This window comes from Ctenocephalides felis, unplaced genomic scaffold, assembly GCF_003426905.1.
Source record: "Ctenocephalides felis isolate EL2017-DRISC unplaced genomic scaffold, ASM342690v1 CF-g0.4_SCAFFOLD_01886, whole genome shotgun sequence".
Taxonomy (NCBI): Eukaryota; Metazoa; Arthropoda; class Insecta; order Siphonaptera; family Pulicidae; genus Ctenocephalides; species Ctenocephalides felis.
The window spans coordinates 7,007,737-7,021,313 of record NW_020538040.1 but is presented as its reverse complement, the minus strand read 5'-3'; the positions used below and the strand labels follow the sequence as shown (position 1 = coordinate 7,021,313).

At 30.4% G+C, this 13,577-nt stretch overlaps 1 protein-coding gene across 1 annotated transcript in view; it reads left to right on the top strand.

Moving 5' to 3' along the window:
* The first annotated feature begins 2,754 nt into the window (after positions 1 to 2,754).
* Positions 2,755 to 13,577, top strand: part of LOC113378627 (E3 ubiquitin-protein ligase highwire-like) — a 107,292-nt gene continuing 96,469 nt past the window's right edge. The window contains exons 1-5 of the mRNA XM_026619178.1: positions 2,755 to 2,818; positions 3,152 to 3,367; positions 6,896 to 7,042; positions 7,118 to 7,258; positions 10,796 to 11,115. Of these exons, the coding sequence (XP_026474963.1) occupies positions 2,755 to 2,818; positions 3,152 to 3,367; positions 6,896 to 7,042; positions 7,118 to 7,258; positions 10,796 to 11,115 (888 nt within the window). The remainder of the gene's footprint in view (positions 2,819 to 3,151; positions 3,368 to 6,895; positions 7,043 to 7,117; positions 7,259 to 10,795; positions 11,116 to 13,577) is intronic.

The following is a 13,577-nucleotide window of genomic DNA, read 5'->3' as shown; positions in this document are numbered from 1 at the left end:
GGAGCACTTTTTCAATTTTGTGTAAATTAAGGCAACTATTTTTTTTTTTAAATTGAATTCGAAATGAAATGACGATTGTTAATATTCTGCAGATAAATTAATTTATGATTTATGATTTACATTTGATTTGCTCAGATATTACAAGATAGCAAAAATAATGAAAGTCACAATATTTGTAATAATATATTTGAAAACGTTTAAAATTTCTCGAAAATTTCATTACGGTACGGGAAGTTCCAGCAATTTGGCTTAAGACACAATGCCATGCACAACTAGTTTATTAATAGTTTATGCGTTATAAAAAATGGTAGGAAATAGAATCTAACGGTCATCATTAATTGTGAAGCAAAATGCATATTGTAAATTGATGCATACTATAGATATGCTATAATTCTATTATTTTGTTTTTGTAACATTTTACATTATTATTACATTTTCTTAAGATCTTTTACCATTTGCAGGTCATTAAAGAGGAAGTGGCAGGCACGTCTGCTCCAAATAAGTTGTCAAGTTTACCAGAAATGGTGTCAGTTTTACCACCAGCTCTCAGATCCATAGTTCTACTTTGGGAGCAGCTCAGTAAGAATTATATGACCGAATTCAGGGTTCTAGAGAGTCCCAGCATTACCAGGTAAGTTATAAATTATTTTATAAATATGAATAAAAAATGAACTATTTATTATAAACATAAAAATATAAGTTGAACTTGAAAGGACTGGGCTATACTTACGAGTAAATGAAGATTTTTTTTAGAAGGGATTCTTCTGATAGACAAAAAATTTAATCAAATTGTTTTGTTGTATTTTGCTTTTTATTTTTGCAAAGGCAAAACTGTTTGTACTAAGGTTTAAAAAACAGCAGTAAGTAAATTTGTTTGTAAAATTTTGTTCTGATAATTTTTGATTTAAAGATGAAGAAAGTTTGGTCGTCCAGTTGAAGTTAATTACAAAGAAATTGTCTACCTTTACTCTTAACATTAAACCTAGAGATCAAATATGATGTTTATATTCAACAACTTATGAAATTCAACATGAACAACGATATGATTTATTTCATTATTGAAATCACTTATTTTGGCCCACTTGGCAAAAATTATTGGAGTTTGTTGGAATGTTTTGCCAAACCATCATACAGTTCTGACTTTCTAATTTCTTTTTAAATTTCCTTAGAGTAAGTTATAGTAATGGGCCGAAAATCGAAAATGAAATGTTTTGCATCTTCACGGTTTAGAGGTTTTTGAACATTTTGGCATACCTTAGAAAAAATGTATGTATGTGTATAGTATATGTGTATTAGGATGGTCCTTAATATGGATGTTTTCGAATTTTCTTGCTCAAAAAAAATCTCTGAAAGTTTTAGCTCTTAATATTAACTTTAAGATAGTCCACAATTCAACCAAAGTTTCTAGGTTCTTCTTCCTAAGTAAATACTTATATAATGAAATATATCAAATTTTTGTTGTAATATTTTGATTTATGATCAAAATAAGGAAATATAATGTTATTCTCAAAACTTTCATTCACTTGTCGCTAAGTTATAAATGAAATGAAATTTTACCCATGTTATTTATATAGAAACTTTGGTTGAAGTGCGGACTATCTTAAAGTTAATATCAAGAGCTAAAACTTTCAGAAAATATTTTTGAATCAATTGGAAAGCATTTGAGCCTCTGGGAGCAATATTAAGGATCACCTTAATGAGTATGTATGGATACAATTTTTCGTCGACGTTTCCGGGAGCACCGCTCAATCGAGTTGAATAAATAAAAAACATTCGATTTCTACTTATGTGGGCAGATGTTAAGTTAAAAATTTTAAACTTTACCACGATTTTGGAAATGAATTGAAAATTACAAATAGCAATTTTGGTCACTAAAAAAGTATATTAAAGATCGATTCCTAATCGATATAATTCGAGAAATTTTTGAAATGTTGAAATTTATCTAGAATATTTTAACACTTTACCGACCTGTGCAGTTTCCACCGACTGAATTTCACTATTTAAAATAAAAAAGTCCAAAAATTATTTTTATGATCAATTATTACGGTAACAATTTTGTTTAACGATTTCACATATTATTTAACTAAAACATGAAATCAAAAGTTTATATCAATTATTTTTTGGAGGTTGTTCAAAAGGTTTAGATAATAAAATCGAAAAATGAAGACTGAAGGCATATAATACGATTTAATACATGAAAAAATGTATTCTAATATTGTTTTAGAGTGTGGTATCGTTGAAAACATGTTTCAAAAATTAGTGTATTTTATTATATATGTTTTTAGAAACAGTCGTTAGTAATTGTAAACAACTCCAGATTAAATTAGGGGAGATCTTCCCTATCGGTCGGCAAAGTGTTAAGTAAACGGGGCTAAAAAGATCTATCTTCTACTGCTAATTTAAATTCAAAGCTTAATCAAATCTATTTGCGTCAAACTATCTCATCTATTTTAAAACCAGTTTCAGAAAGAAATACATGAATTTTGTGATTTTTTTTTCAAGAAAACTTTATAAACTTTTTTAAATACCTAAGGTAGCACACTTAGAGAATTTATTTCTCTTATTTATATAAACTATTTATTTTTATTATTCCTAGACCTGCAATGCCTTCCATGTCGCCTCCGAATACCCAAAAAGGCGCAGGCGTCTTACGTCAACAGCGGATACAATAATTCTAGCAATAACAGTTCTGCTGCAGCAGCAGCTAAGGATTCTAATCGGTTTAACAACGAACGCGCCAGGTTGGCCAAGGAGATGAAATCCACCTCAGGAAAAAGCGCCAAACTGAGGAAGTTCTTTAAGAAGACATCACCAATAGGTAAGATAATAGAAATCTTCTAACTAATCGACTTAAACAATAATAATGAGTGATTTATAAGTATTGCGAATGGATTCATTGCACATTTTTGAAAATCCAACACTTGTTCAATACAATGCGAAGTATTTTCTAAAAGCTAATGTTGAAAATTCAATATTTTTTTATAATTGGACTAGTTTCTGTATGATTATAACTGTTTAGTAAATTTATTAAAACCAGGTACTATATCGCCATACCAAGCAAAATATCTAATTTTAACAAACGTCAAAACAAAAACGCTGCTAATTTTGGCTGTTGTGATAACGTTTCATTTACTCCTGGTTTCTTTTCCAGATGACGCAACAGTCGACTTCCGCACCGGTTTCCCCAAGCCGACTTGCGAGCTGTGTCCTCCTAAATCGGAGGCCCTGCTTGCACCAGGAATGACGATAACCAGGCACATGCGAGCCGAACATCCCGGCTGCACCAGGCCGGCGGATGGACGCGGTTACAATTCGGCAGGACACTATTGCAGAGGATGGGCAGGCAATTGCGGAGACGGGGGTACAGGTAGAATAAAGGATATGATTTTTGAAAAATGATTTTTTTGTATAATATGGAATTTATGTTATACTAGGTGTACTTGCTATTTCCGTGACGAATTTAAGAAAGAAGTTTTATTATTTTTACTATAATTGCTACTCATTTTCAGTTTTTTTCAGTTTTTTTGTATTAGTTCTGGAACTGTGTTTCAAGAAATTCAATGTCTTTTAGAACTTGTTTAGTAAATTAAACACTATTTTAATTCAATTTAATTTAATTTGCTGAATAAACTGTAGCGTTGTACGGAAATCACGATATAGATTTATTACTAACTAGATGAACCGACAGACGTTGTCCTGTAACCATGCCTACAATTCAAAAGTTCCATTTTTTTAATAACCTATACTGATATTTGCCAATTGTTAAAAATTATTATGTTTTTTTTACATTACAGTCTATACCGAAATGTATATACATCCACCCATATGGATCTTAAATGTACCACTGCTTTAAATAAAATGATGAGTATGTGCTTTTTTGAAAAACATTATGAAACATTTTTTTCTTTTAATTAGTTCTTTTATCGATATCCGACGTTATTTTGAAAAAAAAAAATGAAATTATACCACTGAGAGAAATGTCATTCCCCCGAGAAATGGCAAAGGAGTCTAAACTATTTTCACTTTTGAACTTGAGAGTAAGATAAACCTAATTTAAAAATTTCATACATATTGGAGCACAGTAAAAAATTCAGGCCCAAAAAGCTCCATTGACTTGAGTAAATATTCCGTATCTGATGGCAAAAATATGAAAATACTAAAGTTTGTATGTGAAAAAGAAAAGGGCTGTTTTTAGGGGTTTCCCGGCAATTATTCGATTTTTTCTCTCCGTAAGAACTATGCTTGATCTTAAACGAACATTTTAAAAAAAGAATTGGCCAAATTGGTCCAGGCGTTGTTGAGTTATGCGCTTACCAACACATTTTGCGATCCATTTTTATATATAAGATAAAAGGTTTTATCGACTTACAAATCTATATTGAATAATAGTTACTGCTGCTACTAAAATATCGCTGCAGCAGCAGTGTTGCCTAGTGTAAACTTTATACGTTTATATTTTTATGTTTATAAAATAATGGTGTTACCATAGACAATTCTTTCCAAGTTCTATTGAAAAAAATTCTTGGGGTAACACAACACTTTTGATCTTTCTCATTTGATTTTTTTCTCATTTTACTAATGGATGCACTTTTAAAAATGAAAAATTTAACCTTAAATATTTATTTTATGAAAAACCAACTATTAACGTTACTAACAAAATAGAACAATCTATAAATAATTGATCATAGATCCGAATATTGAACACAAATGTTTCTTAATTTATAATTGTTACTTAAAAGTAAAAAAACAGTAAAAGTGTAGCAAAATACTTGGTTAAAAGTCTTACTTAAAATAAGATTCATAAGTTAAGGTTTAAGATTTATAAGTATACTCTACATCTTTGACTTTAACTAGAAGCATCAGCGAGTAAAATATCTCAATCAGCATCGATTTCTAACAGATTCATACTGCATTTTCTTTGTTTACGGCGGTAAAATTTTCATGTTGACGGATTCCACGTAAAATAAGTTGGCATTATTTCGAAAAAATAATTGTATGTATTTTTTTAAAGAAAATGGATCCAAAGTATTTAATTTCTGGTCTGCCTATGTGTTTGTTTCGGATAATCGTCAACTGATAAGCAAGCTTCAAATTTGACCTTGCAGATAGAAAAGGGACTCTACTGATGAGTAAACTTTAATTTTGATCTAGAATATAAAAAGGAACTATACTGAAAAGTAAATTCAGACATTTTTAGAGTAAAAAGAATTTTACTGAAAAGCAAATTCAGGCATTTATAGGAAAAAACTTTACTAAACAGCAAATTCAGACGTCTTTATTATAAAAAAAGAACTCTACTGACGAGCAAATTCTGGCATTGAAAAAAAAGAAAAAAAAACTCTACTGACGAGCAAGGTCAGTAGAGTCAGACATTTTTAGAGAAAAAGGGGCTATACTGACAAGCAAATTTAGACATTTTTAGAAAAAAAAAAACAATTCTACAGGCTAGCAAATTCAGACGTTTCAGAAGAAAAAGAACCCTACTAAAGAGCAAAAATCAGGCATTTTATAGAAAAAAAGAACTCTAACAGAACAAAAAATTTATACATTTTTGGAAAAAAAAAACAATTCTACAGGCGAGCAAATTCAGACATTTTAGAGGAAAAAGAACCCTACTAAAGAGTCAGACATCAGGCATTTTATAGAAAAAAAGAACTCTAACAGAACAGAAAATTTAGACATTTTCATTATAAAAAAGGAACTCTACTAACGAGCAAATTGAGGCATTTTTTGAAAAAAAAAAAACAAGTCAACTGACATGCAAAGTCAGACTTTTTTAAAAAAAATTGTACTAAACATAAAATTCAGACACTTTTCATTATAAAAAGGAATTCCACTGACGAGCAAATTCAGACGTATATTTTTTTTAAATAAATAAGCTTACAGGCGAGCAAATTCAGATTTTTATATTTAAAAGGAACTCTACTAACGAACAAGTTCAAACGTTTCTAAAGAAAAGAACTTTGCTGGCATTTTCTATAAAAAAAGAATTTTACAGGCGAGTAAATTCTGACATTTAAAAGAAAAAAGAAATCTACTGACAAGCAAATTCTGGCATATTTAAAAGAAAAAAGAACTCCACTGACGAGCAAATTCCTTTTTGCATTTTATCTTCACAATATGTTTTCTCAACTTTATGTAATTCAATTTTTAGGTACATTTTTATTCAGTATTCAGATTTACATTAAAATTGATAGATGTTTTTTATTCCTAAAATAATATCTATGTGTTGCATTTTTCTGTTCTTAAATGTACATTAGTTATGATTTAAAAAACGTCAAATGAGAAAAGTGTTGATTAGCCGCCCACTTGTATATTATACTCGTATATTAGTTAGTATATTATACTTGCATATTAGTACACCAAATATTCTATATAATAAAAATTTTCAATGAAGTCAATACAAAAAAATGGAATTAAATGGTAATTAAAAAAAAATGTTAAAAAAAACTGCTGGATTTTACGCGATCGCCAGATTAAGCTAATAATAATACAACTCTGAATTCTTGCTACATTAGACATCGTCCAAAATTTTGCAAAACTAGAAATGTAAACCATATTAATCTATTTATGAATCGAATGTTTTTTTATCCATTCAAATCGTAAAGAAATGCAAAAGTTTTCAATTTCGATTTTTAGATCATTGCAATAACTTACCCTACGGGTTGTATTAGCCCAAGAAATAAATCGTACCCCATATAGTATATAGAGACAGTTTTTAATGACACTAATACAAAAAGCTAAAAATAAATGGCAATTATAATAAAAACGCGAATGCAGATACACCCAGTAATAATACAACACTGTGTTTTTGCAGCATTAGGCAATATCCAAAATTTTGCAAAACTAGAAATATAAACAAAACAATATTAATCTATTTATGTATTTTTTGCAGAAGGTAGTTCCTGGTACCTCCTGTGCGATTCCTGTCGCGAACGATACCTCTACATCGCCTCTTTACCAGAATCGACATCCAACACAAATGCATCTGGAACAGACATGTTGCATCCTGCATACAAAACAAGAACCACCGACAACAACAGTAAGATTATTACTAAACTTATAAAAAATAATTCTGTGATTCGTATTTTTTTAATTCAAAATTCCATTATCCCAGGTGCTGATCTCCAAATGGCCGATCGCAAACTGTATGCCCGACACGCCCTGTCACCAGTCGTCTGCTCCGGAACAGAATTGCACGAGATGATAAAACAAAACGCGATGTTTTTGCTGGAACTGGCGTCGGCTGCAAACACTGGTAGGATTTAATAAAATAGAATAATTTCACTTATTAACTATTAATATAATATTAATAATTTTACTTAACACTATTCCTACCGGGACCGGTCAAATGACCGTTTTTGATTTTTCGATTAGTATTTTTCATATCAAACGTAATTGAATCGTCATCAAACTTCATGACTTTTCCTAATATGTGAGTATGATACATTTTTCAATGTAAATTTGTTTTTTCAATTTTTATTTTAGGAAAAAAAACTAGTTGGTTTCGTATTTAGCCTTGAGGCAAGTTACATGAACTTCCTGATATGTGTAAATAATCGACTTAATCAATAAAATATAAATTAATTTATGAGTGATTAAATGCATTCCGAGTGGATTTATTACACATAATTGAAAACGAACAAACATGTTAATCGGAGTATTTTCTAAAAGCAAATTTTCAAAAATCAATATTTTTTTAATTGAACCAGCTTCCGTAGGACTTTAATGATTTATTACTTTTATTAAGACCAAGTATTCTATCGTTATACCAAGTGAATCGTCTAATTTTAATTTTAACAAACGTCAAAAAAACTACTCATTTTCTCAAACTTTGATGAATTTTTAAATTTAAACTATATGTCGTAAGGCCGTAATATTACAGTAAGTTCTATAAGACCATGATATATATCGCTAAAAAAAATCCATAAAAATCGGTTTAAATTTTTTTTTCAACAGTTAATTGCAAGAAAACGGCTCGTAGATTTTCACCTAAAATTAATCAGTATCATTCCCAACTAATACCTTTTGAACAGTTTTTGATTTTTTAAAATCGGTTCTCGGTAGGATGAGCTTAAATGTGGACGCAAAGTTTAACACTTTTTTTCAAATTTCAAAGAAACGGCTTGGCAGATTGTCGCACAAAATTGACAAACGATAGTCCTCACCGAAGTACATCAAATGGTTTTTAAATTTCTGAAATCGGTTCAGGCGTTTTTGAGAAAACGTCGATGAAAGGTCTAATTTTGACAAATGCCAAATGATACCAAATTTGGAAAAAGTATGTGTGTGTGTGCGTGTATGTGAACAGATTTTTTGCCGTAAATCGACGTTTTCTCGAAAACGGCTGGACCGCTTTCAAAAATTTAAAAGCCACTCGATGTATCTCGATGAGGACTATTGTTTGTGCGACAATCGGCCAAGCCGTTTCTTTATAAATAGCAGAAAAGTGAAAAAATTTTCGTCCACGTTTTAGCCCGCAATTCTGAATCGATTTTGAAAATTCAAAAATCGTTTGATAGATATTGATTGGGAATCGTGCTGATTAGTTTCTGGTAGAGACCGGCCGGGCCGTTTTCTTGTAATAAAGTTAAAAAAAAAAATTGACGATTTTTATTATTATTTTTTTGACGGTAGATGCCATAGTCTTCTAGATCATACTAAAATATTACGGCCCTACAACGACTGGTTTAGCTTTAAAAATTCGTCAAAGTTTGCAAAAATTGGTATCGTTTTTTTGGCATTTGTCAAAATTAGACCTTTCATCGACGTTTTCTCAAAAACGCCTGAACCGATTTCAGACATTTCAAAACCAATTGATGTATCTCGATGAGGATTATCGTTTCTCAGTTTCGTGCGACGATCGGCCGAGCCGTTTCTTTGTAATTTGAAAAAAAGTTTTAAACTCTTCGTCCACATTTGGGCTCAAACTACCGAGCCGATTTTAAAAAATCAAAAACTATTCGAAAGATATTAGTTGGGAATTATACTGATTAGTTTTATGAGAAAATCTATCGAGCCGTTTTCTTGTACTTAACTGTTGAAAAAAAAATTTAGGCCGATTTTTATGAAACTTTTTTTAGCGATATATATCACGGTCTTATAGAACTTACTGAATTATTACTGCCTTACGAGAAGTAGTTTAATTTTAAAAAATCATCAAAGTTTGAGAAAATGAGTAAATTTTTTGACGTTTGTTAAAAATAAAATTAGACGATTTAGTTGGTATAACGATAGTGTACTTGGTCTTGAATATAGTAAACCATTAAAGGTCCTACCGAAACTGGTTCAATTATAATTATTGATTAACTAAACTTATTGATTTTTGAAAATTTGCTTTTAGAAAATACTCCGAGTTAACGTGTTCTTTCGTTTGCAATGATGTGTAATAAATCCACTCGGAATACTTTTAATGACTCATAAATTAATTTATTTTTTATTGATTAAGTCGATTATTTACACATATCGGGAAGTTCATGTAACTTGCCTCAAGGCTAAATACCAAACCAACTAGTTTATATATATATATATATATATATATATATATATATATATATTATATGGTAGAGTCTTGGATTTGTGTATATTTTGTAGAGTTTCGAACAAGAATCCAAAAATAATACAAAATAAAAAACAAGAAAAGTTTTTAAAAAAAACAATTTCTTTATTTAATTATTTGTTTATTGTCGACGTTTCGGAAACTAGGTACGTTCCATCTTCAGGACATCTGTCAAGAAACATGATCTTGATGAGATTTTAGCAAACAATATGTTTAGGAAAAGAAAATAGATTTTTCTTAAATAATGAATTAAATTGTAAAAAATATAATAATGTACAGAAATATGATAATATGTTCAAAATAAAAATGATAAAAATAAATGAGTGGATTATCAGAACAGGATATTAAACATAATAGAAAATTTTTTTGAAAGTTATGGAAATTTTTTAAGAAAAGGTTAATGACAAAGTTGAATTAATTACCTGTATGTTTGAATATTTGTTAGCACTTTTTCACTAAACAAGCTTTTTTAACAAAAATGATTTTGTGAGTTAATTTTCCGCCGAATAATTAGATTTTGTAAATCAAAATTACTAAAAAACTTGTCTTTTTTAAAATTATTATTTGAAAACACAAATAATATTGTTCTCTGGATGTTGTTCGATTGGTTTACGAAAATTAACTAAATGAAACTGGTGTGCCCTTTGTAACACGTGTAAACACTTGAACGAGAGATGTGAGATTGTATGTGTGTGTTTTTATATGTCAGGGTGTGAATACTTAAATTGTTGATCTTAAAAGGAAGTCGATATTAATTGTTTGTCAAAAAGTGTAAAAAATTTAAATATGAATCATGTAATAGGTTGTGATCTGATCTAATGTTGACACTGTTAGAAACGTTTATGAGGATGAGACAACTCTCCGCGAATAACCTTCTAAAGATGCAACTTTCGTGATATAAAATCTTTGGAGTGAAATTAAATGAATGGGCGTTTCTATAGAGTGTTGTACTAGGGTACTTTTGAAATTTTTTTGTTTATGGTGGACCACACTTAGTTCATGTTGTCTCATTCTCTTGTGTACATATTGGGAGGTTTGTCCAATATATTGAAAAGCACAGTCATTACAAGAAACAGAATATACTACATTAGTATTGAGATTGGATGGGGTGGGGGATTTAATGTTCGTAAAGAATTGGTTGAAGGAGTGTAAGGATGAGCCTGATACTAAAATTTAGTATCAGGCTTGATTGATTATCTATATATATATAGATAATCAATTTTTTTCGCTCTGCAGGTTTAGCGACTCACAATATATCGAACCGCCGCCTTTCCCAAACGAGCTACTCTCCTCTGCCTTCGGTGCGAGAACGAGGTGGAGCAGCCTCTGCTTTGCACTGCTCCGCTGCGACGGGAGTTTCGCCCCCGGATCAGTCGCCGTGGACGCCACTGCCTCCGTTCCAGTGCCTCCAGGCTTTAGGGGCGAACGGAGCAGGAGGATCGGGGGATACGCCGCCACAATTTGGAGACGACGCCTTGGGAGGACTGTTTTGTACGGATGAAGATCTGTATAGTAATAAGAGGCATTCGACTGGGCCTGATAGCTTATCAAAGAGGGTAAGTGTGAAATTATGTTATAAACTGATGTACTATTTATAGTACTGCGATTAAATATTAGGTTGTCAAATATCTCCCTTCCGCTTTTTTGCTCTTGGTTTATAATACAAAAAGGCGGAAGGGAGATATTTGACAACCTATTATGTAGCACTATTAATGATTGATATACTGAATACTGTCAAAACATCATGTTATTGCTGTTCATTCAGGCAGTTTACACAGAAACTGCAATGTCACTCGTATGTTTTGAAGCTGGGTCAGAAACACCCTTGTTTGTTCGTTTTGATTTTTGAAGGACCAATTTGTAGTAAAACACTTTAGTTGTAATATTATGTATTTATTTTAAATTAACTGCAAATTGTATTTGTATTTACAATATTTTTATAGTTTGATTGATGTTGTGTAGTGTTTTGATTGATTTAATTTTGTGTTGATTTTTGATTTGATATCTTTGTTTTTTATATCAATATATGACATGCTTTGATTTTGGCGTGAACATTACGCTCCAACTTCCATACATTATGCTACTGAATCATACTGAATACTATTAAAATGTCCATTTATTTGCTGTGTATTCAGGTGTTTTGCACATAAACTGCAACGTCACTCGTATGTTATGAAGCTGGGTCAGCAAAACCCTGATATCTAACGTCGTTTTTTGACATTTGTGTGGTTTTTTTGTTTAGGTTTTCCTTCTGACAACCTAAGATATACACCTGACTGCACGGCAACCGCATGCCCTTTGTCAAATTTAGTATAGAAAGTTCTTCATAACGTATCCTTGCCATAAATTATAATTTCCAAATCGTACATCCAAAAGAATTTATACAAATGCTAAATTTGGATAAATATTAATAAGCTTATAATAGTGATGTGCTGATTCAAAAAATTTTGATTTATATTATAGATTTTTATTCAATTTGCTCGTCAGTAGAGTTTTTTTTTTCATTTTCTAGGTCATTATCAAAGCTTGCGTCTTAGTAGAATGTCTTTTTTATGCCATTTAATTTGGTAGTCAGTAAAGTCCATTTTCTGATCGTCTAAGTCTAGATTATGATCATAATTTGTTGGCCAATAGAGTTTTGTTGTCGGTAGAATCCCTTTTTTCCATCTCTCAGATTAAACTGTTTTTCATAATCTCTTATACCAGGCACCTCTGTCTGACTGAGATATGAAAATAATGTATATATGTAAATAAATTAATAATATTATCTTAAAAAAAAAAAAAAAAAAAAAAAAAAAAAAAAAAAAAAAAGTTCACTCGTCAGTCTTTTTTATGCTCTTTAATTTGGTTGTCAGTAAAGTCCCTTTTCTGATTGTCTAATTGTAAGTATAGATCATGATCCAAATTTGCTGGCTGGTAAAGTTTTTTACTTCTAGTTTACAGTTTTATTTACTTATTTATTGGTAAATTTTCTTTTTTCATTTCTTAGATCAAGATTAAATTTGCTAATCGGTAGAGTCTCTGTTTTATTTTTTAAATGGAAATTAAAAATTGCTCGTCTTTTTCATAAACTAGATAAATATTAAAGTTTGTTTGTTGGTAGATTCCCTTTTCTCATCTTCTCTATCAAAAGTAAAGTTTGCTCGTCAGTAGAGTCCATTTTTCATAGTCTAGATCAGAGTTAAAGTTTGCTTGTCAGCAGAGTCCTTTTTAACAAATTTCACTATGATTTGCTCGTCGGTAGTGTTCCTTTTCTTATTTATATCAGATTTACTTGTCAGTAGAGTTCTTTCTTCCAGTTTCTATGATAAATAAAAATTAAAGTTTGCTCGTCTGTAGAGTCTCTTTTTCCATCTCTAGATAAAAATTAAAGTTTATTTGTCAGTAGAGTCTCTTTTTCATCTTCCAGGCAAAAATTGATGTTTGCTTGTCAGTAGAGTCCCTTTTTATAAACTAGATAAATATTATAGTTTGCTTGTCGGTAGAGTCTCTTTTTTCATTCATATCATATTTACTCTACTTGTCAGTAGAGTTCCTTTTCTATCCATCTTCTAGAGTTCCATCTTCTAGATCCAAATTATATTAAATTAAATTAAAGTTTGCTCGTCAGTAGATTACTTTTTTATTTTATAACTTTCTTTTATTTTTAAGTTTTTAACTTAATTTGCTCGTTAGTAGAGTCCTTTTTTGTCTTTTCAGGTTAAAACTAAAGTTTGCAAATCAGCAAAGTTTCTTCATTTTTTATATCGAAATTAAAGTTTGCTTGTCAGTAGAGTCTCTTTTCTCATCTTCCATGTTAATAATGAAAAAGCCCTTTTTTAGATTGATAGTCAATTTGCTCGTCAGTAGTGTCACTTTCTCATCTTCTAGTTTATAGTAAGCAAAAATTCTCTTTTTTAGATCGATATTTAATTTGCTCGTCAGTACAGTTTTTTTTATCCCCTTTTCATTCATAGTTTGCCATTAAAATTGCTCGTCAGTAGAGTTCCTTTTTATTTTCTAGGTCTAAATTGAAGCT